The 27783-nt window shown below is 39.3% G+C and overlaps 1 protein-coding gene across 3 annotated transcripts in view; it reads left to right on the top strand.

Moving 5' to 3' along the window:
• The window catches only part of LOC140458097 (IQ motif and SEC7 domain-containing protein 3-like), a 401191-nt gene that overhangs the window by 201786 nt on the left and 171622 nt on the right, over positions 1-27783 (top strand). For all 3 annotated transcript variants that reach the window (XM_072552166.1, XM_072552168.1, XM_072552167.1), the window contains exon 3: positions 13062-13368. In XM_072552166.1, coding sequence (XP_072408267.1) covers positions 13062-13368 — 307 coding nt within the window. The remainder of the gene's footprint in view (positions 1-13061; positions 13369-27783) is intronic.

Below are 27783 nucleotides of genomic sequence, written 5' to 3'. Positions count from 1 at the left end.
CCTTATTCTAAGACTGCCTTTCCTGGTTTTAATCTCACCACCAGGAGAAACATCTGAACAACATCTATCCTGTCATGTCCCAAAAGAATTTTGTAAATTTCAATGAAATCACCTCTTACTTTCAAAACTCTAGAGAGTACAGACCCTGTGTATTCAGTTTCTTTTCCTGTCATCCCAAAGATTAATCATGTGAACCTCCATTATATTCCCTCTCTAGCAAGTAAATCCCTCCTTCGATAAGAAGACCAATTCAAACACAATATTCCAGGGGTGGTCTCACTATTACAGCAAGACATCCCTGCTCCTGTACTTAAATTTCCTTGAAAGCCAGTGTACTATCTATCTTCTTAAATGCTTGTTGCACGTGCATGGCATCTATAAAGATCCCCTTAAATATGAAGATTTCCCAACTCCTCAAGGTCGAAGAAATACTTTGCTTTGTTATTTCTTCTACTTGAAGTGGCTAATTTCACATACATTAGCATAATATGCCACATTCTTTCTCATTCACTTAGCCTATCCAAATCCTGTTGAAGTGTCCTTGCTTCCTCTTCACAGTCCACATTCGCAGAGTTGTGGAATCAACAAATCTGGAAATATTACGTTTAATCCCCAAATTGAAACCAATTATACAGATTGTGAACAGATGTAGTCTACGACTAATCCTTCTAGTATCTCACTAAAAACTATCTTCCACTTAGAGAATGTATTAATTGTTTATGTTCTATGTTGACCAATTCTCAGTCTATACTAATATTGTCACCAATCCCCTGTGCTCAAATTTTATTTATGCACCCCTGTGTAGGACCTTATTGAAAGCCTTCTGAAAGTCTAAAGATATTCCATCTACCGATTCTCCTTAATTTATGCTGTAACATCCTCAAAAAATCTCTAACAGGTTTGTTATTCTGAACATTTCTTTCATAAATTCATGTTGATTCCATCTAATTGTACTATTATTTTCTAAATCTCCAGTTATTACATTCTTTAAAATAGTTCCCAACATTTTCTCCGTCACTGATGTCAATCTAATAGGTCTGTTTTCTTTCTTAGTGTGGTTATATGTCTAGTGGTTTATTAGAAACAATTATATTGCCAATTTATCTGAACTTCCCAATGTGTCTAATTTTAACATAGAGGTGAATATATTTACTTGAACAGAAATAAAAGAAGTAGATTTCAATGAAGTCAGCCTTTCAATTTAAGGGTGTTCCTACAGGATATACACCTCCTCAGTTAATGCTGGCTGTTTCATAAAAGCATTGTATTGAACTAGTTGAACAGATTCCTTTTCTTTCATTCAAGTTATCATCTCTGACAGTGTTCAATGCTCTGAGCACTTTGATTAAAGACTGAAAGGACTTACTGCTGGAATGTTCCTAGCCATCTGTCAGAGAGTAACTGGGTCTCAGATAGATACTGATAACAGCTGCAGTGATTCGCCCACATGGATGGAATTCAGCAGAGTGTTGGAGGGTTTTAAAATTAATTTGCTTTTCAATATTGAATTTCTTTTAATTCTCCTAACATTCATTATAAAGATCCTTTCTCTGAATAAATCAAAGTCCCTTTTCAGTTTGAATTATTTCATATTTTCCTCATGATATATACACATTGCCACTTTGGAAAGATGTACTTTGCTGCAGGGCACAAACCTGTGCCTAATTTAGAAACAAATAAAACTTCATTTCTCTTCTCTGCCACTTCGTTTTAGCATTGCATGCAATCTACAGACTAATCATTTTGGAGTTTGGGGGAGCAGATTGGATATCACAGTGAATGAGAACACTCGAGAATCTGAACATTAATCCAACCCTAACTGATCGTTTGAAAGCCTCCTCTCCCTTATGTTACTGCAGGTAAATCTACCTGCTAAATGGGTCAACCTCAGACTCTAATGATAAACCTTGAGATCGTTTTGGAGAATTTCTTTCTCAGTCAGAAAATTGAGAGTTCAAACTTCATTTCCAGATATGAGCCCATAATTTGAACTGACACATAAATGCGCTGTTGAGAAAGTACTTACTTTGGATTAGTGTGAACAAATAAATGATTTACGTATATAACTATCATTTTTAACATTTGGATTTCAAGTAGTGGCATATGGATATTGGCTACTTTTTGTGAATGATTTAAAAGCAAGCAAGGTTTTTCCTAAACAATGACTTATCCATTATGTGCCAGAGAGTAAGTGACTAAAAGCCCAATGGCGTGTTAATGGAATACTGTTGATAGCATGGGGTTTAAAACAGAGAATAAACATTGAGAGGTATTAGCTAAAATCAGGACTGGGAAGCAGTATCTGTTACTAATAATGGATATATTAATAGGATTCCCCAAAGCTGTGCATTTAGGAAAAATAAATGCAAAATTGTTTGCAAAAATGTTAGTTGTTTTTACAGGGAATGGATTACCTAAAGAAATAGAATCATATTGAGCTTCAAATTTGATATCACATATACCAAAAACGATCTCTGGTTTGTGTATAAACCAATAAACATCTTTTGTTTATCACCCACAATCTCAAGGTGCATTGGAAAGATAGCATCAGACTTGCAAATCCATGATTAGATCTTACTCTCAAGCATGTCTTAATGATTGGGCAAAAGGAATTCCCTTATTACTGTTTGCTTTTGGGGATGCACCTGATGAGTTCACAAGATTCAGTTCTTTTGAATTGATTATGGTAATGGATTGAAAGGACCACTTAAAATAATTAAAGAAATGTTGTAAATCAAGGTTCAGATTTTACACTTCCTGCCAATATTTTGAGTTTGAGGGACATTAATCAAAGCAGCCAGAAACATTTGAAGAGTGATCAAAAACAGAAATGAGAGCAGATAAAAAGACCATAGTTCAACTGTTTTGTTGCTGGAAACAAGATATATGTATTATTACCTGTCATTGGGGAACCATTAAAAGCAAGGTTCACTGGGCCCTATCAAATTAGAAAGAAACTAAATAATGTGAATAATGTAGTGTGCACTCAAGATAGGAGAAAAAATGTCAGCATGTGTGTCATATTGATCTGTTAAAGATATATTATTTTATACAGGATAATCAGGAGAAAAGTGTATTTATATAAGGTTGGGAAAGGAATAAGGAATGAAATTAAGTGTCAAAACATTTGAGAATGTATCTGAAATTGAAATTCAAAAATGGATCCTCCATCTACCAGGTTGGATAATATAAAGGTGTTTAAAAGGGCAAGATAATATGACATTTTATTTTCCAGGGAACTATCAAAGTGATGTACAAAATCATGAATTGAATTGTGTGAATAGGTCAGGAAAATATCTTTGGCTGTTCATTATGTTAATATAGAGGATGTGTTACCCACAAAATGGCATCCTTACAGACTCAGTCCAGAGAAATTAGCTCTAGTGAGGGAAGATGTTGAATTTATGATGGATAATGACGTTATTACACTAAGTCATCGTAGCTGGAGGTCACATACTGTGAGGGTCCTAAAAATTGGATGGGTTGAAAGATATTGTATTCATTCTCACAAAGTCAATTCAGTAACTAAAGCAGTCTCATATGGTATTCCAAGAGTGGAGGGCTACTTTGGAAAAAATTGAACACACATGGTTCATCATCAAGATTGACATACTAAAGGAGATCCATTGACCAATAGAGGCCACTTGTGTAACACAAGATGAACTTTATCATTGTAAGTCATGCTGTTTTAAATGAAAAATGTAACGTGGTTTACATTGACAAACTTGTTGTATTTAGCTAAACCTGAAAAGAATGCTTCCACTGCTTGTTTAATCAGTTACAAAGAGTCAATTTGTTATAAATCTGACTAAAATTTGTTAAACCAAAAGTGATTTGGGGATCACGGTTCGATAAGGTCAAGTAGCACACAGAGTAATAGAAGTGCTGGCTGTTTTGATTTTCTCATGCCTAGGATAGAATATAAAAACAATTGTAATAAGTTGACATGAATGGATTTTATCAGAAGCTTGCTCCAAACTTTGCCACTGCACAGGCTCCCTTGATGAATTTGTTCTCAGTTCCAACCCCCTTTGCCTTCACGTCCGTGCCCACACCAAAGGTCGACTTCATGTAAATGAGGGTGGGAAATAATAGTAATACCAACAATCTAATCTGTGTCTTCCACTGATAAGCCTGGATAGTGGTGGGTGATAGATCTACTAGACGATATTTTGGGGAGAGAACCTGGCAGGAGGAAAATACAAGTCCAAAATGCACACGGCTCTTTACTCATGTCAATGTTTCCTCAAAAGCATAGGAATGATCTAATCCCACATATTGTCACCTTTAAAGCTTGACTTGCTTATTGTTGGCATTACTATTTTCTCCGGATGCTTCTCAATTGATGTTTTGTATTTTAGCTAAACTTGGAGCATCAGTTTTGGTTTAAATCCTGGCTTATGCTTATTTATAGACTTGCCCCTTTTATAAACTCTGGTATTTGGGATTTGCCAGCAGGTCTTTCAAGCAAACCAGCTACCTCTCTGTCTCTGCTAAAATCTTATGTCAGATGAACAGAATTGTTGTAATCAGAGTGGATGTGAATATTTGGCCATCTGGAGTGAAAAAATTAATTGCTTATTGTCCTCAGTCATTGAGGAGAATTTGCCAGTCTCTCCAACTCCTTTCCATATGAAATTGACAGTGGGTCACTTTTTAAATTTGTACAAATTAATGTGTTCACGTTTTTAAACGCTTAAAACATAACTCAAAACCTAATTCATTTTGCCAATAAATGATCAAAAATCTAAAAATGTGAAAATTAGATTTCTAAGGGTACAGTGAGGAAGAGGGCTAATTCTGTTGTGGAATCTGTCTGGTCTCTGGTAGTAAAAGGGGGAGAGTAGCACACCATTTTTTTTGCAATGGCTGAATCCAAACACTGGTGACACTTTTATAATAGTAATTAATTTTAATAATTAAGTTATTAAAATGCATAGTGTATGACTATTCCTTACAAACAATTCTTATCTTTTGAAAGAAAATGCTGTAAAACCCAACTAGTGACTACTGCTTTTCTTTACTACGATTCCTGATGAAGGGCTTATGCCCGAAATGTCAATTCTTCTGCTCCTCGGATGCTGCCTGATCTGCTGTGCTTTTCCAGCAATACATTCTTGACTCTGACCTCCAACATCTGCAGTCCTCACTTTCTCCTAGTGACTACAAGTATCACTAATATATAAATAAAGTATATTTACATAAAGGCTTAAATACTCAGCTGTATGTCGCAACACCACTTAAAAGCATTGGCACTGTAGTACCACACAGTTAATAGAAATTGACTTGAATAAGCAAAGCACAAATTGAATATAATTTCCACATTAGACTGAGAATGCAATCCATTTGTTAATTCACACGAAATGAATCTTTCATTCAAACAGCTTCTGGATATCACTCACTCATCACACACCTCTCTGAACTTGGACAACTGTAATATTTTATGTGAGGGTGCAACCTGACACCAGATGGTGATAGAAGGTCTTTATGAGATACATGACAGAGATCAAGACAAGGTAGTACATCACAGCAGTGGTTTACAGCTCTCCCTAGTTACACCTACTCAGTCACTGTACAGAATAACTTATAATGTCCTCGTAGTTATCATCAATCCCTTTGGCTGTGCCAGTATTAGATTCCAGCCAACATCTAAGCCCACTTACAAAAACCAGATGTCTTCTTAACTGGGCAGATGTTGGTTCCTTCAGCACTATGTTGCTCATAACAGAGTAAGTGGGATAAATCTTTAACAAAGGTGAACCGACCCTTAACAGCTTTACGTACCAACTGTCCATATCTCATGCTGACTCCATCCAACATATGTGATTGTTATCCCTGTAAGAATCTCTAACTTTAACTCTGGAGTCCCACCTATGATCTCCTCTCTATTCCTTGTTGACAACCAGGATATATCATTACTGGCAGAGGAGAGATGGTTGGTAGATTCCTCCTTTTCTAGGGGTCACTGCTTTGGAAGATGTTGTTCAAGAGATCTTGATGAGTTGTTGCAGTGAATCTTATAGATGGTACCTATTGTTACCACTGTGCACTGATATGAAAGAAATGAATCAGCAAATAGATGAGGTAACATCAGACTGCTATGCCTTGCATAATGTCAAGCTTGAAAATGTGTTGCTAGAAAAGCGCAGCAGGTCAGGCAGCATCCAAGGAACAGGGGAATCGATGTTTCGGGCATAAGCCCAAGCTTCATGAGTATTCTTGGAACTATACTGATACAGGCACATGGAGAATATTTTACTGAAATTGGGCTGACTTTGGAGAATTGTGATCTGGGTTAAGTGCTGCTGAATAATTGATGTCTCACTTGTTTTTCAGAGCCCTGGTATTTCTGAGGTGATTTAGTTAGGTTTCTGGTCAATAGCGACCACCAGGATTGAATGGTAAATTTAGCTATGGCAATTCCATTGAATGTCAAGGGACGAAGGTTAGACTCTGGCTTGTTGGACGTCATCGTTGCCAAGAACTTGTGTGATATCAACATTAAGTGCTATTAATTAGCTCAAGTCTGAATATTGTCTAGGTCTTGTTGTATGCAGGCTAGGACTGCTTCAGTATCTCAGGGTACTACAAATAGGACCGAGCACTCTGCCATCAATAACGATCATGCTACTGTCATAACTCTTTGCCCTCCTTGTAATGATAATATGTGTAGAAATGGAAGACCAATATCATCCTTTCTTTCAACCTCATACACTTCACTCCCTAAGTTAACAGTCTTTACGTAGACAGCATGATGTGCTGTGAAAAGCCAGGGATTAATGGCTACTATTTCTATGGCCAACAACTACAAAAACCTTCTTTGTTGCCCATACAGCTGTTTTGCTCCTCAAAAAGTGATATATTTGATATAACAAATTAACGTGACAGAATAGCTTTATTTAATTAAGTAGTAGGATATGGTATTGGAGAAGGCCTTGGGGGAAAAGTATAGTGGTTTTTTACCAGCTGATTTGTAGTGCAGAGCAGAGTTAACCTGAGGCAGCTGGCTGAGTGACTTGTTGTCTCACCTACATACTGAACCTAGAAGCTGATAGAGAAAACTTGCTGGTATTAGCTGGATTGTCAAAGCTACATTCTGTTCACATTTCACTTAATTTAAATCAATGCTTCTACAATGCATGTGACAGCACTTCAGTGTAAGTTTGCATGGCAGCACAGAAGCAGAATGCACAACACTTTGTAATTATTCATATGCTTTACATATGTATGGTAAGTTCATCTTTTATCAAGACACTATTGAATGCCGCCTTGACAACATGCTTGCTTCAAGCCCGGCACATTTGACATGTTGGGAATATCAAGGATGCTGTCAGTACAGGGATCAACCTGATGTTTGATCAGAGACACAGTTAAGGTGGCCATAGTATGGAAATTTCCATGGCAAGCATCTTCCCTCTTTCAGCATAAGTGATTTTCTACCTGCTTGCACCAGAAAGCCAGTATGCCAACCAAAATGTTCAAGTAACTGAAAAGCCCTGACGTCTTGAGGGGAGAGGGTTCTCCAGTCCTGTGTCTGGCAGCAACAGGGGAATGGGCAAAGGGAATTGGATAGTATCCACATGATGGTGGCTAATATCATCCTTTCTTTCAACCTCATACACTTCACTCCCTCAAATAGGCAAACACAGCAGCATGAGACATTCAAATGTCTTTCCCTGGAAATCCATTTTCAAGGTTTGTCTTAAGGTAAAAACAAGGACTGCAGATGCAGGAAACCAGATTCTAGATTGGAGTGGTGCTGGAAAAGCACAGCAGGTCAGGCAGCATCCGAGGAGCAGGAAAATTGATGTTTTGGGCAAAAGCTCTTCATCAGGAATAGAGAAGAGGTTTTTAATACCTGTCTTTAATACCTGTTTCTCCAGCAAGATGAAGATATGGCAATACATCTCATACAGCATCAATGCATTTCTTATAGTACCCTACATCACCAGTTTCATGGTGCCAAGTTTCCACATAAGTAAATCCATTTCAGAGAGAGAATCACTTAATAAGTTGCAGGGAAAATTACTTTGTTAAGTACTTAACCTGAAAAGGAGTAGCAGATGGAACTAGAGAATTGCAAATTGCAATCAAAGGAAGGGCTCTATGAAATGCTGGTCCATAGTTTCAGATTCCAGAGGGTTTATAGACTAAAAGTACAATTTGTTTATAGACCAAAGGTAGAATTTGTTATTTAAGGATTGTCTTTAAAGAATAAGCCAGGCAACCTGCAGAGTTTCAGACATGTATGAAAAATTAACAATACAGATCTATACAGTGCTACATTGAACTGTACATAACCACAGAGAGCATGGAATCTTGCACAATGGTGTTTTCCTCACAGCTTTCTAACCAAGTTCTCTGATCAGACATAGCTTTCTTAATTAGTAGAGTCCAAGGCTCACAGAAAAAACATGTCCGTCTCCAAACTGCAGTTATTTGTTTCCCTGGCACTTATTATGTTGGGGAACCAGGCATTGTCAGCTTTCCACACTTTCACAGATGACACAGGCGTTTCCTGAAATGATTATCAGTAGCAAGGTAATGATAAGAGCTGTATGGATGATGTGGAGTATACGATTCAACTTGAATTGCGCTGCAGCCAATTTAGGATTGTCTTTTTGGACTCACAGTATGGTGACCTTTTATGTATTTCAAACTAATCTAGATATCTATCTGTTTAGACATTTTATGAGACAAATCTGCAGCAAAAGGGACCTGAATCAGGGGCTTCTGGCCCAGAGGTAGAGATACTGCCACTGCACTACAAGAGACCCTGAAGCTACATATACTGTATTAACACATAATAGTGAGTAAGAACATGTACAGAATCTGCAGTTATATCAATTGGTTTATAAATATTGGTTTCTTTCTCAAGGCATTGCCTTGATCAGTCATAGCAAAGCTGCCTGGTTTAAAGTTTAGACAAATTGTGGTAGTTAACCGTCATTCATCATCTATCTAATAACTCTACCAATCAGAATCCACTCGCCAATATCACCATTCTTCTGCCATACAGTTTAAATTCTAGTTTTCCCTTTAAATTAATATTCTTGAGAATTCACAGGAGGACTGCAAGATCAAAAGTTTACACAAAATGTGTCTTTTTTCAGTAGTACACTAATTAACTTTAACCTTTACTTTATGAGCAGCTTACTGTGTATATGCGTAAGGAGTTATGCCATCATGATGTCAGACCACATGGAACTGGAGCCTAAGTGTGTAAGGTTCCAAAAGGTCACCTCTCTTATCATGCCTTTTATATTGTTATATTTAATAAAGTCTTTTAGTGTTCACTCACCTAAGTGTAGACCTGATCTTACTACAATTAATGCAAAATTGTGGAAGCCACAATTATTTCATTCTGTTTCCCCATTCAATTCATAATACACAAGTTAAATAACTTAATATACTGGCAACTTCTGCACCATTTCTAACCTGTAATTGTGGGATCCACTGTTTGACTACCATCTCTGTTTTCAATAAATTTATGTCATGCATCTTAGAAAAGACTATACAAAATGTCTGTGGCTGTGCACAATATCTAAAGTCTGCCCTTACTTTCTGCAACATACTGGGGGAATATTTGAAAGGAGACATTACTAGAATATGTGTACTGTATACAGTTCTTTACAAAGGATAAAATACATTGAGACACCAGCACCACAGATGGTGATAATTGTCTTACAACAGTAATTTTTTGGTGTGATTAAGCTTGCTGGAAAAGCACTCCCAGTTTTAGATATATGGTTCAAGCAATTATTGATACAGGTCTTTCTGCTATAATGTGTTTCGTTCACACAAATTCGCAATTGGTGAAATGGGGACATTGTTTCTAAAGTGCGAATATTTAAAATGTGTGTTTGCTGTAACATGATTAATAGTGCCAACACTTTAAGCGCTGTTTCTAAAGCATGATTTTTCTATGACACAAGGTTGCACAAGAACCTGCATTAACCAGTTAGGAAGATTATTGTCCTTTGGATGTTTCATACATTGACCTAAAGAGGGCGCATTCTTTGATCTATTGCTAACCCAGTAAGAACTGGCACTTCTAGACAGCATGTGAATATATTTCTAGTGATTTAATGGTTAAATGTAATAGCTAACATGATCTTCTGCTATTTGTTATTTGCTGCTTTACAGAAAGCATCTGTTTAAACAGTGGTGGGTTGACTACATCACTGAATTTTATCACATCACTTTACTTCACTAAGATCCTACCCTGCTTGTGACAGAATATACCTTACATTAATATTTTTGAGTATCTCATCTTGCAACAATACCTTGAGTGAGGTTACCCAACTTTTAGATTAGATTACTTACAATGTGGAAACAGGCCCTTCGGCCCAACCAGTCCACACCGCCCCGCCGAAGCGCAACCCACCCATACCCCTAAATTTACTCCTTACCTGACACTACAGGCAATTTAGTGTGGCCAATTCACCTAACCTGCACATTTTTGGACTGTGGGAGGAAACCGGAGCACCTGGAGGAAACCCACGCAGACACGGGGAGAATGTGCAAACTCCACACAGAGAGTCGCCTGAGGTGGGAATTGAATCCGGGTCTCTGGCGCTGTGAGGCCGCAGTGCTAACCACTGTGCCACCGTGCTGGTTCCAGTTGGATAGCCCAAATCATTAATCTCAAGGGTGAGGAGGGATGAGCTAGTTCCCTTTCTTTATTCATCTGCCCCCTTGGTTGGTCACAACAGGTTAATTTATAAGGTATTCCTCCAGACTAAATGAATTTATGGTTTAAAAGAAGTCAATTTAACTGCGCTAGCAAAACAATGAGTATTAACTCCTGGACATGAAAGAATTCATATCACAAGACACATACACCAATTAGAAATAAGACGTGAGCCCAAGAAATGATAAAGGTTAAAAGATATATGGATAGTCACTCTGGGTATCTTGTGAAGAATAGATACCACAACATCGATAGTTGAATAGTCATTTTCAGGATTCTTGGCTTTTGCAGTTAGTTGAAATCCTTTGATTCCTACTGACTGACTTGCTAGATGGTTGGCTATTAGCACTCAGATTGAAAGATGTCTCTTACCTGTAAAGCAAGGATGATTCTTTGACTGAGACTTTCACAACACACAAATTGAGGCAAATACATGTGTACCACAGTTCCCTTCCATACCTTCTTCCACTTGCTCACTTTCTCCCACTAACCAGACTGCGGTTGCAGTTGGTATTTAACATCTTTTGTTTGCATAATCCTGAAGGGCAAAATACTATAAATGTCTGCAAGAGGTGGCTCTCTGCTGAGAGGTTAGTTCAGTTTGGTGGACAGCTAGTTTGTGATACAGTGTGATGCCAATAGCATAGATTCAATACCCACATCAGCTGAGGTCACCATGAAGGTCTCGGCCACCTTCTTGTCCTTGTCTCTTGCCTGAGGTGTGGTGACCTTCAGGTCTCTCTCTAATGAGAGAGCAGCTCGGTGGCTATTATGACCCTGTTGTCCTCTGAGATATGACAACTTTACCCTTTTACAGTGGATCAGCAGTAAAGGACCAAAGCCACTGACAAAGATGTTTGGGTCCTGGACTTGACTCTAGTTGCAGGAGACTGTCAAACCCTGTTACTGCTTCCATGGGGAAACCCTTCCTTTAAGTCCCTTTGGGTCTCTCAGATAATGATTACCTGACCCTGTAAATATGGGTAACAACATCAACATGCTTCAGCGGTATTGTCAAAGGCCTACAGAAATTTATTTGGAATGTTTTTTCCAGTTATCTTCTAAAGCATTCAATTAGAGAGGGCTGTCCAGAAGGAGTACACACAGATCTTATATTTCTTTTCTAGGGAAAAGGTTTTGTATATCAGAGTGATTCAGCAAGTAACTCATAGATGTATGCTTTTTATAAAGCCACTAAATAGCAAAAAAAGCAATGAAAGGTTTAAACCAAATGTCCCGGCTCCCTCAAAAACATTTGAGATAATGCAGCTGCTTCAGGAAACTAAATCCCAATATAATGGAAGGGTTCTTCAAGGTGCAACTCAGACTTTCTGTGTGCAAACATCAAACATTAATCTGACCTCAGTTAAAGATTGTGTGAAGTATTGGGCTCCTATATCTCCTATATGAAGGATTTTTAGACTTTGGATAGGATGCTGTCTGCAATGACAGGAAGTGCTTGTATCATAAATCATACTCCCATTTAAATTATAAAAATAATTGAAAGGATATGGAAGAAGGAAGAGAAAAACACTTAGAACTACTTGGTCACATGAAATATAAATGTTGACATAATCTAGTTAGTCTCACTAGCCTGTTTTTACATTTCAATCCCAAAGTATTTTCTATTGTTTTGGGGCCTGGATCGAATTTGGCCCTTTGCAAAGAATGAACCTGCATTAACTGTGAGTAGCACATGTACATCCTGGTCACATCCTGAGCTGGTATCATATACGCAGATAGCTGGTGCCTGATACACAAATTCACAGGTGCTGAACATTCTCAGACCTGATCTTTTGTAAAAACTGAGAGAACCAAAGTTCTGAAGTTTAATTATTTATTTATAATGAAAGACAAAGAAGCCAGATTTCAGTGAAAGAGACAGAAAGTGAGAAAATGTAAATAGAAATACTGTGACTTCCCTAACCTCTTTAGCTGTGCAGAATTTGAAACAATAATTGACATAATTGAGATATTATGGGTAATTTTAACTTAGCTTACCTAATAGGAATTGTGAGAGGGGATTGGCTTACTATTTTAGTCTGGCCCAGTTTTACATTTTATTAACATAGTAGGAAAAAATGTTTGGACAGTATTAGACAAGATTATCAATTTAATGAAGTCAGTTTCCTGCCTAGCAAGTTAAAATTACTCCGAGTATCACATGCAAACTTACTGTTTGAGTTTGGATCTAACCCCTTGTTATTTGTAATTTCATTTATTGCTGCTGCTGCTTTCCAACTATACGTTGTGGTTATAAATTGATGTGCACTTTCATGTGGATTACTGAGGGAGATGGCAAAGGAGATGCAGCCTGCCACTAAATGTTGCCTGTTACTAACAGCATGCATGTCACCTTGCTTTGCAGTAATGAAACAATCTCTCCTGGAGGCAAATCCATTAACTCTGAGGCAGATGGTCCTATGAAAATCCCAGGAGAATGTGAAATCAACAGTTCAGATCGATCTGGCATGGATCAAGTGAAATGCTCGTCAGCTGACGTCAAGGAAGGAAAGCCATGCCGAATGATTCCTGTGTCCAACACAATGGTACAGAAAGCAAGTCTGCACCACACTGCCTCACCAATGAGAATGCAGCGGAGTAAAGGCACAGCAACATGCTCGCATTTACCCACCTCTGATTATGAGTTGTCAATGGATCTCAAAAATAAGCAGGTATTGCGAACATCTGGCACATTATTTCTGTAATATAAAACATGAACATGCATGGTGCCAGGATTAGAAGGTTTAAGCTATTAAGCTTATTATAACAAAGTTTAAAAATAACTGATTACAAAAAAACCATGTGACTAACTTGGGATTTTTCCCAGAAAAAAAACATTTTTAGAAAACCAAAAAAGACAAAGCATTTAGAAAAGGCATCACTTTATCACTGTGTGCCTGGCAAAGATATCTTCCCGTTATTGCTAAACACTCAAAGTACCTTCATGTTCAGGAAAGAAATTACTGCATCACTCACACCATTAGTGTGAAGAAATGACGAGAGTTATACTGAGAGTTGTAATTTAATTGGTGTCCTTTTTTCTGAGGTTTTGCCAAATCAGAGAGCATTATTTAATCTCTAACATAACGAAAGACATTCAGATGGAAGTATTATCAATTGGCTGTTCTTTGTTTGCCAATTACAGAGTAAAGCTCCAAATCACAGTCTGTTTTCTACTGCGCTGTGCAGTTCCCTGTGGTTTGCAGAATTCGATAAATGAGAAATCCTGTTCTAAAAACCAAACATAAGTCCAAATACTAAACTTAGAGCTGTGTAATATTAAACCAAGCACTGGACATGACAAAAACACACCTTTTTCAGTTGATTCTGACAAGTTTTCACTAACACCAGCAGTCTTATGTGAGTAATTAGAATCCTCAGACTTATCAAGAAAAAGCTTGACATATTCATACTTACTGATTCATAGTTCACAACCAATGTCCCAGACTCCTACACCAGTATCCCAGAGTAGGTCCTGTCCCACTGGCAGGACAGACCCAGCAGGGATGGTGGCACAGTGGTATACATTTGGGAGAGAATGGTCTGGAAGTCCACAACCATGACTCTAGGCCTCATGAAGACTCATTGCATCAGGTCAAAAGTAGGCAAAGAAACTCCTGCTGGTTGCCAGCTACTGCCTTACCTCAACAGATGACTCCTAGTCCTCCACGTTGAATGTCACTTGGCAGAAGTACTGAAGGTGAAAAAGGCACAAAATATAGTTTGATTGGGTGACTTCAAGTTTCACCGACACAAGTGCCACTATTTCTCACCAAGGTGATCAAATTCTGAAGGGCATAGATTTTAGATTGGCCCTTTTGCTGGTACAGAGAGATCAGCAGGGAAAATCCTACTCGACATTTTCCACGGCAGTCCACCTATTGCAGATGCACCTGTCCATGACCATTGACTTTATGGTACAGGAACAGAATTAGGGCATTTGGACAATCGACTCTGCACTGTCATTCGATCATGGCTGATATGCTTCTCATCCCCATTTTCTTGCCTTTTTCCAGTAAGCCTTGATCCCCTTATCAATCAAGGACATGTCTATTTCTGTCTTAAATACAATCAATGACTTGGCCTCCAGAGCTTTCTGTGGCAATGAACTCCACAGATTAACCACACTCTGGCTGAAGAAATTCTTCCTCATTTCAGTTCTAAACTGTTGTCCCCTCACTCTGAGGCTGTGCCCTTGGGTTCTACTAGCGGAAATACTCTCTCATTCAATCTATCCAGACCTCTTAGTATTTTGTGAGTTTCAATGAGATTCCCCCATCATCCTTCTAAACTCCAGAGTCCTCAGTTGCTCCTCATGTGACAAGCCCTTCATCCCTGGGATCATTCTTTTGAACCTCTTTTTTAGATTAGATTACTAGATTACTTACAGTGCGGAAACTGGCCCTTCGGCCCAACAAGTCCACACCGACCCTCCGAAGAGCAACCCACCCAGACCCATTCCCCTATATTTACCTCTTCACCTAACACTTCGGGCAATTTAGCATGGCCAATTCATTCAACCTGCAATTTTTGGACTGTGGGAGGAAACTGGAGCACCTGAAGGAAACCCACGCAGACATGGGGGAGAATGTGCAAACCCCACACAGACAGTTGCCTGAGGCGGGAATTGAACCTGGGTCTCTGGTGCTGTGAGGCAGCAGTGCTAACCACTGAGCCACCGTGCTCCTCTGGACCCTCTCCAATGCCAGCACATCCTTCTGGGATTTACATATTAATGAATTGAAACCTGCAACCCATTCTAAAAGATACACGACTTAACAGCAATCTAGGTTTGTTCAATATATTGCATCAGTTTTATGACACTATGATCTTTTGCTATTAATTCTGTGTCCTGTGATCCTGATCCACTAGCTCCCTGACAAAGGGGCAGCATTCTGGAAGCTTGTGCTTCCAAATAAACCTGTTGGACTATAACCTGGTATTGTGTGATTTTTAACTTAGCACATCCTTCCTTAGATATGGGGCCCAAAACTGCTCATGATATTCCAAATGGGGTCTGACCAGAGCCTTATGCCGCCTCAGCAGTACATCTCTGCTCTTGTGTTCTAGCCCTTTCAAAATGAAAGCTAATATTGTGTTTGCCTTCCTCACTGCCAACTGAAAAGAATGTTAAACTTAAATGAATGTTGAACTAGAACTCCTAAATCCCTTTGTGCTTCAGGTTTCTAAAATCTTGCCCCATTTCGAAAATAAACTACACCTCTATTCTTCCTACCAAAATGCATAGCCTCATACTTTTCCAAATTGTATTCAATCTGCAACTTCTTTGCCCATTCTCTCAGCCTGTCCAAGTCCTTCTGCAGTCTCCCCACTTCCTCAACACTACCTGTCCCTCCATCTATCCTTGTGTCATCTGCAAATGAAGCAATAATGCACTCAGTTCCTTCGTCCAGATCATTAATGTATAATGTGAAAATTTGCAGTCCCAACACTAACCCTTGCGGAACTCCACTAGCCATTTGGCTGCCATCTTGAAAAAGACCCCTTAATCTGTAATCTCTGTCTTCTGCCAGTCAGGCAATTCTCTATTCATGCCAGTACCTTGCCTCTAACACCATGGGCTATTTTCTTATTTAGCAGCCTCCGGTGAACACTTTGTCAAAACCCTTCTGGAAATCAAATAGATCATATCTACTGGCTCTCCTTTGTCTAACTTGCTCCTTACTGAGTAATATAAGGGCCCATGGTGTTAGAGGCAAGATGCTAACATGGATAGAAGTTTGGCTCTCTGGCAGAGAAAGGGACCTTCGCAGGGTGGTAGCCGGTGGCAAGTGGTGCTCCCCAAAGCTCACTGTTTGGACCACAGCTTTTCACTTTATGCATTAACAATCTAGATAAGGGAACTGAGGGCATTCTAGCTAAGTTTTCAGATGTTACAAAGATAGATAAAGGGATAGGTAGTGTTGAGGAGGCGGGGAGGCTGCTGAAGGATTTGAATAGGCTAGGAGAGTGGGCAAATAAGTGGCTGATGGAGTACAATGTGGGAAAGTGTGAGGTCATACATTTTTGGTAAGAAGAATAGAAGCATGAACTAATTTCTAAATGGGGAGAAAATTTAGAAGTCTGAAGTGCAAAGGGTCTTGGGAGTACTGGTCTAGGATTTTCTCTCAAGGTAAACTTGCAGGTTGAGTCAGTAGTTAGAAAGGCATATGCAACAATGGCATTTATTTTGAGCTGATTTGAATATAAAAGCAGGGATGTACTTCTGAGGATCCATAAGGCTCTGGTGAGACCACATTTGGAGTATTGTGCACAGTTTTGGGTCCCATATCTCAGGAAGGATGTACTGACCCTGGAGCAGGTTCAGAGGAGGTTCACAAGAATGGTCCCAGGAATGAAAAGCTTAACATATGAGAAATGTTTGAGGATTCTGGGTTTAGAAGGATGAGGGGGGATCTAATTGAAATTTACAGAATACTGAATGGCCTGGACAGTAGATGTTGGGAAGATGTTTCCATTGATAGGAGAGACTAGGACCTCAAGGCACAGCCTTAGAGTAAAGGGAAGATCTTTTAGAATGGAAATAAGGAGAAACTTCATCAGCCAGAGAGTGGCAAATCTATGGAATTCATTGCCGCAGAAGGCTGTGGAGGCTGGGTCATTGAGTATATTTCAGACAGGGATAGATAGGTCCTGGAGTATCAAGGGGATCAAGGGTTAATGAGAGAAAGTGGGACAATGGGTATGGGAACTTATCAGCCATGATTGAAAGGCTAAATTTCTGATCCTCTGTCTTATGGTCTGATGGTTACCTCTTCAAAGAATTCTAACAGATTTGTCAGGCATAATGAAGCTGTACTGACTCAGCCTATTTTACCGTGTACTTCCAAATGCTCTGCAATTACATCCTTAATAATGGACTCCAAAATCTTACCAATAACTGAGGTCAGGTTAACTGGCCTATAATTTCCTGACTTCTGCCTCCCTCCCTTATTGAACAGGGATGCTACATTAGCCACTTTTCAGTCTTCTGGCACCCTCCCTGACTCCAGTGATTCCTGAAAGATAATCACCACTGCCTCCACATTATCGTCAACTATCTCCTTCAGAACTATGGGGTGTAGTCCACCTTCAGATCTTTTAGGTTCCTCAGTAATTTCTCCTCAGTGATGGCCCTGTCACTCACCTCTGTCTCCTGACTTAGTTCTGATATGCTGCTGGTGTCTTCCCCCATGAAAATTGATGAAGAATACCTCTTCAGTTCCTCCACCATCTCATCGTTCCCTATTACTACTTCTCCAGCCTCATTTTCCAGCAGTCCAATGTCTACTTGTGCCTCTCTAACTTTTATATATCTAAAAATAATCATGCAACCTTCCTTTATGTTACTAACTAGCTTATCCTCATATTTCATCTTTTCCCTCATTATTGCTTTTTTTAAATTATCCTCTGCTGGTTTTTAAAGGCTTCCCAATCCTCTGTCATCCCACTAATCTTCACCACATTGTATGTTTTTTATTTTGTTTTTATGCTGTCCTTAACTTCCCTTGTCAGCCACCGTTGCCTCATCCTCCCCTTATTATATTTCTTCCTTCTTGGGATGAATTTCCCGCCTTCAACGCTGTATCGAAAACAAACCAAGCTTGTCCAACATCTAATACATTCCAATCTGGGCAGCATGTTGGTACACCTCTTTTGCACCCTTTTCAAAGCCTCTGCATCATTTCTCTAGAATGATGAACAGAGCTACACACAATACTCAAATGTGGCCTAAGTAAAGGTTTATACAGCTGCAACATAGCTTGCCAACTTTTATGTGCAGTGCCCTGATTAATGAAGGCAATAATGCCATGTGCCTACTTTACCCACTTGTGTTGCTGCTTTCAGGGAGCTATGGACTTGTATATCATGATCCTTCTATACATCAATGCGAAGGATCCTGCCATTTATTGTATACTTTCGTTTTGCATTTGACCTCCTAAAATGCATCACCTCGCACTTGTCCAAATTAAACTGCATCTGCTATTTCTCTGCTCAATTTACCAACTGATCTATATCCTGCTCTATCCACAGCTCCACCAATTTTCATGTCATCTGCAAACTTAGTCAGACCACCTTCATTTTCAGCCAAATTGTTTATATATATTATGAACAACAGAAGTCCCAGAATTGATGCTTGTAGAACACTGCTGGTCACAGAAAACAATGGAATGTTTCCCATTTATCGAGATAAGCCCAATTGCAGAAATACTGAAGTCATTCAACACCATCCAGATCAAGGACACCTAGTTGATCGAGTCCCAAGCCATCAATTTAAACATTCACAGCTTCCAGTGCACAGTGGCAATAGTGTACTTCAAGATGCACTTCAGAAACTTATTGAAGCATTTTTTTAAACTGAACCTTCTAGATCCATGACTTGCATCACCTAAAAAGGAGAAATACATTTACATGTCCCCCTCAAAGCCACACGGCATTCTGACTTGGAGCTATATTTACAGAAATCCTCTGTTGCTGGGTTGAAATTCTGAAACTCCTTTCTGGGTACTGTGTGTGTATCCACCTGGCATGGACTGCAGGAATTGAAATGCATACCCAGGTTTAATAAGGATGGTCAACAACTAAGAAACAGGAAGACAGTGGTATAATAGTAATGTCACTGGGCTAGTAATCTAGAAGTCCATTGTAATATTCTGGGAATGGGTGTTTAAATCCCACCATAGCAATTGGTGAAAAGACAGTCCTAATGACAAGTGTGTAAACTGTTGTTAGTTGTTGAAAAAAAATCATCCACTCTAAATGCCATTTAGGAAGGAAATCTGCCATTCTTACCTGGTCTCGCCTTTGTGACTGCAGACTCACAACAATGAGATTAACTCTTAATTGGTGTCTGAAGTGACCTAGCAAGCCATTTAGGTCAAGAGCAATTAGTGATGGGAAAGAAATGCTGGCAACTAATACCGATGTGCTATGAACAAAAAAAAAGAAATCCTGGCCTGGCCAACGATGCCCACATCCTGTAAACAAACAATAAAAAAAGGGCAGGTTGGATCCCTGAGGGGTTGAAAGAATGTGCCAGGCCAGAAGACAGGGAACTTTATTCTGCAATGAACTGATGTTTGCTTTGGCAGAATGGAAAAATGAGAAAACACTTTGATCTTGGTTCATTGATACCTCTCACCTTATTGGGCACAAAACACTGCATTGAAGAAAAAAACAATCGGTTCCTCAGTGTCTGTTGGATAATCATAAAAATATCTTTAAAATGCAGTTGACATTGATTAATGGTTAAACTCTTGATCTAATAATATTCAATATGGAGAATTCATGGTAAATATCTTTAGAAAATTCCTCATTAGCAATCTAGGGAAATAAGATAACATTGGTGAGGTGTGAAAATACGTATTTGCAATTACTGAAAATTATCACAGTTTGTGATATGTTCAGACTGGTTTCATGACAGTGAAATCTATTCAGCTAGTGCAAGCTACTGAACATTATTCCAGATCCAGTGTTTTGTTTTTGTTTATAATAACTTGGATCTTGCGTAGATACATAGATACATTAAAAATTTAAAAATTCAGGTCTGTAAACTGTATATACCTAGTGCTAACTGAAGGGTTCAAATTCGTTAGCAGTCAATGCAAAGAAATGCACTGTGACTGATCCCATATTGCCTCTGTATGTACAAGGCGGATAAAAATTAAATGACTCACTTTGTAAATTTTAGTCATATACATCTAAAAGAAGCTCAAATTTCCCATCTGTACAAAAGTGGGCCCTGACAGTGACAAAATGTATAAAGCACTTTTGAAACATTCAGGAAACCATTTGTCCTGAACTACAATGAGGTCAACTACCTGGTTACTGTGTTAAAGCAAGATCATCTCAGTTACTGTGAAAAATGCTGCCTCTGTTAGACTGCTGTAGTGATGACAGTGCTATATAGAATCATAGAGTCATAGAGATGTACAGCACAGGAACAGACCCATTGATCCAATTTGTCCACGCCAACCAGATATCCCAACCCAATCTAATCTCACCTGCTAACACACGGCCCAAATCCCTCCAAACCCTTCCTATTCATATACCCATCCAGATGCCTTTTAAATGTTGCAATCGTACTAGTCTCTCCCACTTCCTCTGGCAGCCCATTCCACATACGCACCATCCTCTGTGTGAAAACGTTGCCCCATAGGTCTCTTTTATATCTTTCCCCTCTCACGCTAAACCTGTGCCCTATTATTTTGGACTCCCCCCACCCCAGGGAAAAGACCTTGTCTATTTACCTGATCCATGCCCCTCATGATTTTATAAACCTCTATGAGGTCACCCCTCAGCCTCCAAGGGAAACAGACTTAACCTATTCAACCTCTCCCTGTAGCTCAAATCCTCCAACCCTGGCAACATCCTTGTAAATCTTTTCTGAACCCTTTCAAGTTTCAGATCCTTCCAATAGGAAGGAAACCAGAATTGCACGCAGTATTCCAAAAGTGGCCCAACCAATGTCCTGTACAGTTGCAACATGACCTCCCAACTCCTATACTCAATACTCCGACCAATAAAGGAAAGCATACCAAACGCCTTCTTCACTATCCTATTTATCTGTGACTCTACTTTCAAGGAGCTATGAACCTGTACTCCAAGGTCTCTTTTGTTTAGCAACATTCCCTAGGACCTTACCATTAAGTGTATAAGTCCTGCTAAGATTTGCTCTTCCAAAATGCAGCACCTCACATTTATCTAAATTAAACTCCATCTGCCACCTCTCAGCCCATTGGCCCATCTGATCAAGATCCTGTTGTAATTTGAGGTAACCTTCTTCGCTGTCCGCTACACCTCCAATTTTGGTGTCATCTGTAAACTTACTGTTACCTCTTATGCTCACATCCAAATCATTTATATAATGTTAGAACTGCTCAGTTAATCTCAAGAGGAGTTTGCTAATGCTGCATGCTCACAAAGCTGTGCTACATCAGTGTGATGAAAAGAAAATACTGCAGATGCTGGGAACCTGAAACAAACATTGAGAATGCTTCCTCAGTTTCTATGTTTTACCTCTGGAGAAGAGTCTTACTGGACTCAAAATGTTAACCCTGTTTCTCTGCAGATGCTACAATGCATGCTGAGTTTCTCTGCACTCTATTTGTTTGATGTTAGTATTTAATGGTTGCAGTGTTGTGATGCTAAGAGGTACAAAGCTGTCCAATTGTTGCCCTGAACTTCTATTGAGTCACAGAACAATGGCACTGAGGTGTTGTGATGCAGTTGGAAATCTTTCCAAATATTCACTAACCTGTAATTGAAGTTAGGGGATTGAGTTCTCCTCCAGGTTTTCGATTTATGCTGTTTTAAATTAAGACCGTAATAATCTCTGGAGAATAGATACTTAGCTGTCATGTCTTTATGTTCTCAGAGGTTGGAAATAGTCACATATTGAAACACAAATAGTGGGGGTGAGTGTGCACATGTTCTCCTGAGCTCATGATGGGACACTGTAGACACACATGCAAGCAAAGGAATGGCAATATAGTTCCTAGAGCAATATGGGATAATACAATATCACTGTTTTTGTTAAAAAAAGGATAATTCATTTGTATATCAATATAATCAATATAAATATATTATAGATATAATATTTCTGGAGAAGGCAATGGTCTAGTGGTATTATTGTTAGACAATTAATCCAGAGACTCTAGTAATGTTCTGGAGAGGAGAAAGTGAGGACTGCAGATGCTGGAGACTAGAGACCTCATTCCTGATGAAAGGCTTTTGCCTGAAACGTTGAATCTTCTGCTCCTCGGATACTGCCTGACCTGCTGTGCTTTTCCAGCACCACACTCTCGACTCTAATGTTCTGGAGATCCAGGTTCAAATCTGCCATGGTAGATGGCGCATTTGAATTCAATACTGGAATTAAGAATGTAATGACGCCCTTGAAACTGTTGTTGATTGTCAAAAAAAAACTATCTGGTTTACTATTGTCCTTGTGAGAAGGAAATCTGTTATCCTTACCTGGTCTGGCCTATATGTGACTCTAGACCCACAGCAATTTACTTGGCTCTTGACTGCCCTCTGGGCAATTAGGGATGGGCAATAAATGCTGGTCCAATCAGTGATTCCTACATCCCATGATTGATATTCGACTCATTTTTGTTAATAGTCACCCTTTATGATTTACCTGTAAAGTCTCTTATGGCTTGTTTTCTTTTCTCAAAAACATTATTCACATTATCATTTGGATGTCAGGATGTTGAGCCTCCCATCTCCTGGGTCTAATATTCATCACTGTTAAGCGTGAGTTGACATATTGTACTGGCAATGCAATGCAGGCTGCTCCTGGTGTTGTAAGAGTTCTGATGTTGCTGGCATTCTGTCACTTGTTGGTATCCTTGATGCTGCATGGCTTGTTGGTGCTGCTGTTGATCTTCCCTCATTTATTAGTGATATTGTTGCTGTTCGTATCAAGTGTAGGTTGAACAAGGACTCTGTTCTTCGTCCTCATTTGCACACTTATTTTTATCTCAATGATGTACCCTTGGTATCTCAGCTTCACTAGCAACTTTTGCAGGGTTTCACGATTTCAGGTTCGGATCTTGGACTTTTTAAATTCATTATTAGCTGTGAGTTTCCCATTTGCTCAAGTGTCGAAGGCTCCAACTGAAGATATATTCAAGAACTGTTTGAGCAATTTGCTTGATTTACACCGTTCTGTCCTTTCATTGTTTGATTTTGCTGACTACCCAATTTTGATTCAAAGGGCTCAATTATAACTTCTAAAAAACTGGTGATGCATGATTGCCCATCTGCAATAATAACCCGATCTACCTTGAGCATATGCAGTTGTAATTTTAAAGGAGGTGGGAAGAAGTGGGGCTGATAAATGTTGGAATTTGAATATTATAATTAGGCTGTCTGCCCTTGGTTTAGCCATCATTATTTTTGAATCATTATTTCTTACTCTGTGTGCTGGTTTTGCCAGGCCTCAGGAAACCATGTGGGTGAAATGAAGTGAGAAGGGCCAACTCCAAGAGGCAAACTGCTTATGGGATAGGCGGAGGAGACATTTCACCAGGCTACACAGTGAATTTCTCCTCCCCAGTCCCTCACTATCTGCCTCGTGCTTTCTGGTCACCATCTACTTCTGTCCAGTAGGCCACATTCTAATCAAATTTGTTTCATAAATGCCTCTAAATGAATATATTTTTCTTCCAGTGCAACATTTATTTTTGAAGCATCTGCAGGCTAAATGATCAGACAGCATCCTTGATCAGAATGCAAATGTAACAGATGTAGTTATAAGTTAGGGCAAGTGGTCTTGGCATTAAATTAATTCTTCTCTTTAGTTTTTGCAAATAAAGATTATGGAGCTGACTGTAAAACTTCCTCTCAGACAGAAACTAGGCAGAAGGGCACTTGGGATATGCCAGCATCATCTGTCCCTTGAAGTCATGGGCAGTGGGCTAGGTAATGTCGCTCATTGCCTCATATTTTGGTCGCACCCATCAACCAATCGTTTGTATGGGAAACTGATGATGCCTAATGGTGACTGAGGTAAAGGATTTGAAAGCTGATGAGTTTCACCCTCGCAGATCTGGATAGTTTTCCATCCAAGTTGACCCATGCCCTCATTTTCTCCACCCAGAGTTACGTTTGGAGCTTAAAATCAAACTCCAGATCCATCTCACTTCGAACAGAAATCTATAAAATACATTACCTTCAACAAAGCATGCATTGAGAGAAAACTCAAGGAATTATGTGGGTATAGAATAGCTAGTTGTTAATCTTTAGGAAACCTTTAGGAAAATGAAAAATGAAAAAGATGATATTCAATTTAATATTTGTCAGAGTTCCATGGGCTCTGGAATTTGAGAGTAACAATTCTTAGCTTTATGTTTAACAATGAAATGAGATCAGTCAACCATATAGCAGACAGACAAATATATTTAAAAAAGAAATAGAAGAACAGAATTTATTTGGATTATATAAATATTTATCTAAAGGAGTGAAAAGCACCAGATGGTGTTCACTAATCAATCGGAGTTCTTGAGGAAGTAACTAAGTTGGTAGAAGTCATTAAAAGAGCTAGTATAATGTGTTTGGATTTTCAAAAGAATGTGAAGCTTGTAAAGAATATTGTAAAGGTCTCAATCAAGCCAAGGGGAGTAGCCTTCCCTTAGGTATTGATGACACAGTTAGTCAAGGGTAGCCTCTGATACCAGTTCATGATTCCAATCCTGTTTTGGCATGGTCAGATCCAGGATTCTCACCACATAATGGGCGGGGAGCCAAATGGTGGACACCACATCATATTCCTGAACTGTTCTGCCCTGTTTTGGGCGGTTTTCTTTCTGGAATGAGAGAGAGAGAGAGACAGGTATGAAACAACTATTTCAGTTGATGCAGGTGGGTAGGTACCCTGAGTAGGTATCACAGAGGGCATGTAAGATAAGTGGTGTTGGGAGTAGGACAGAGTGAGGGAAGGAGGGGAGATGTTGTAGGTATTAATGAAAGTGATAGAAACCAGGCCTTGGTGGAAGTTGGATGCAGTAACAGAATGAGTGTGAAGTATCAAGGAAAAGATGGCATAACTTACACTGGTGAAGGACGTTGACCTTCTTGCTACAGCGCTGGGCTTTCTACTGAGCAGCTGAGAGTGCTGTAACTCAGCTGGCAACCTCAGACCAGGCTGGCATGACCTGGTGTCCTGGCCTCCACTGTTGGTTTGGGGGAGGAGGAAATCTTATACTGCTATCTCCCTATCCAGTAGGACCTTCAAGTCCTTGCCTATAAAGCAGGCCACTGAGTGCCCTGTATGCCATGCCCAGGTCAAGTGTCAGGAACAGTGCAGTGCCGTTTTGGACTTACTGGTCTTGTCATGCATAATAAGGGAGCCCAATGATTTCAGCAAAGTATAATGGATAAAACAGGTGTTTGAGATCAGGGTCAGACTTCAAGTGGCTTAATAACTTTTTTTAAGCTAAACTGGTTGTTGAAAATTTCCCCTATGTGCAATCATTCAGTTGTATTTGTTTTAATGAAGTTGAAATTAATGTTAGAAACCTGAGACATGTAAGAGGTCCTGAATATTGTATGGCTATATGGTGACTACGGACATAAAAGTTTCTGTGACTGTGTACGTTTTACTTCAGAATTTCAGAGGATCGGGTGGATATCATTTCCTCATTGTGGTTGCTGAAATGCTTCTTTGTGTCCCAGCTTAGGCTAGGGAGTATCTGAAAGCTCCGAAATAATGTCTAACTGGCCACTTACACTCTCTGCAGGAGTCCTGCAGATTTTCCACCAAGATTAGGGTGGATAGTATTCATGCAGAAATTCCAGTGTTTTCTCCATTTCATGAGTACCACTAAAATAGACCATTTTACAATTCTTTGCATTGAACTTCTGATGGCAGTTTCTCTAATATAACCCACCTCTCCCCCAATTTCACTATGGTACCTCCATGTTTTCCCCAATCCCCTCGGCAACCTCTAGGCCTCGCAAGACAAGACACTTTGGGTGGCAGGGTGATGCAGTAGGGTGGCACGGAGGCACTGTGGTTAGCACTGCTTCCTCCTTGGGTTGGGAATTAAATGCAAGCCCTAAACAATGCCAGGGCTTGGGATTAATTCTACCTCAGGTGACCGTAAGGAGTTGGCAATTCTCCTCGTGTCTGCATGGGTTTCCTTCAGGTGCTTCAGTTTCCTCTCACAATCCAAAGATGTGCAGGTCAGGTGGATTGGCCATGCTAAATTACCCATAATGTCCAGGGACAGATGGGCTAACCAAAGGAAATCTAGGTTACAGGAATAGGTAGGGTATGCTCTTCAGAGGGTCAGTGTAGACTCAAATGGCCTGTTTCCACACTGTAGGGATTCTGTGAAATTCTGCTCTATTTTCCCTCAGATCATCATGCTGAGTGAAAATCCTTGAATTTCCTCCCTAACAACATTATGGATGTATCTACACCAAATGGACTGCAAGAATTCAGGAAGGCAGCTCATTACCATTTGGTCAAGGGCAACTGGGGATAAGCAGTAAATCCTGGCCCAGCTAGCGAAGCCCACACCCTTGGCTGGATCAAGAAAATGTATTTCCTGTGTCCCTATCTATACTCCATAGACCATTTACATTCTTACCACAGACTGTCCTTAGGAGTCTTGCAATAGCAGTTGAAATGATTTGGAAATGTCATTAAAAACAAACCTGTGTTAGTATACTAAACTGAGTAAAAGAAACAAAACTGAGTATTCTAAAGGTTTTTGGAACTTAATCTAGTATTCATAATGGTTACAGTTATCAAAACATTATTGAAATTAATCTAAATTAGTGTAAAATTGGAAGAAAAAGTGTCCTCTTCATTTCAAAGGAGATTTGACTAACAATCATTGGAGTGCTGCTGGGCCCCAGATTTATTTTTATCTTTTGAATGAAAAGGAGGATTAATTTATACAGGCAAAGCTATCTGTTTATTTAATGTACAGCAGCAAGCATGATGATGAGAATTTGCCAACATATTTTTCTCTATTTTATAGATGCATTTTGGCAATTTTTCCAGAAAAAAATCTCTTATAATGCCAGTGATTATTTGCATATTGACAGTAAGGGTCAATTTACTTTTGCAAGACAGATGCCTGTGACGATTCAATACTTCAAAACACATCTCTCTGACAGTATAGTATCTAATACTGATAATTGAAGGGGTGGAATAATTTACACTTACCTTTCAGAATGTTGCCAACTCCTTAGTGGGCTTCCTACACTGATTAGAAACTCTCCAAGGAATTGCATTTTCATTAGGGCTTCCAAATTCCACGCCAACACATGAAAATAATTTGCAGGAAGACTTTTTTTTTCCCTGTGGTCCTTCACAATTTCAGGTATGTTAAGTGTTTAGCACCCAATGCCTTCCTGTTTCTCCAAAAGGCCACATGAAAGTGGTGTGGGTCAAGAGGCAGAAAAAATTGTTTCTCCAGCAAAGAAAACTGAGTTCAGCATTTCCTAAACCAATCCACTTGTATTGTGAGATGAAAATCCAGCCTGAGGTCTTTGTTTTTGTATTTTTTGGTATATGGCTTTTTATAAAGTTTGTTGATTTAACAATGTTGAAAAGCCCAAGGCAAGGC

The sequence above is a fragment of the Chiloscyllium punctatum genome, chromosome 32, assembly GCF_047496795.1.
Source record: "Chiloscyllium punctatum isolate Juve2018m chromosome 32, sChiPun1.3, whole genome shotgun sequence".
In the NCBI taxonomy this organism is placed as follows: Eukaryota; Metazoa; Chordata; class Chondrichthyes; order Orectolobiformes; family Hemiscylliidae; genus Chiloscyllium; species Chiloscyllium punctatum.
The sequence above is the reverse complement of the archived record's forward strand: the minus strand, read 5'-3'. Positions and strand labels throughout refer to the sequence as shown.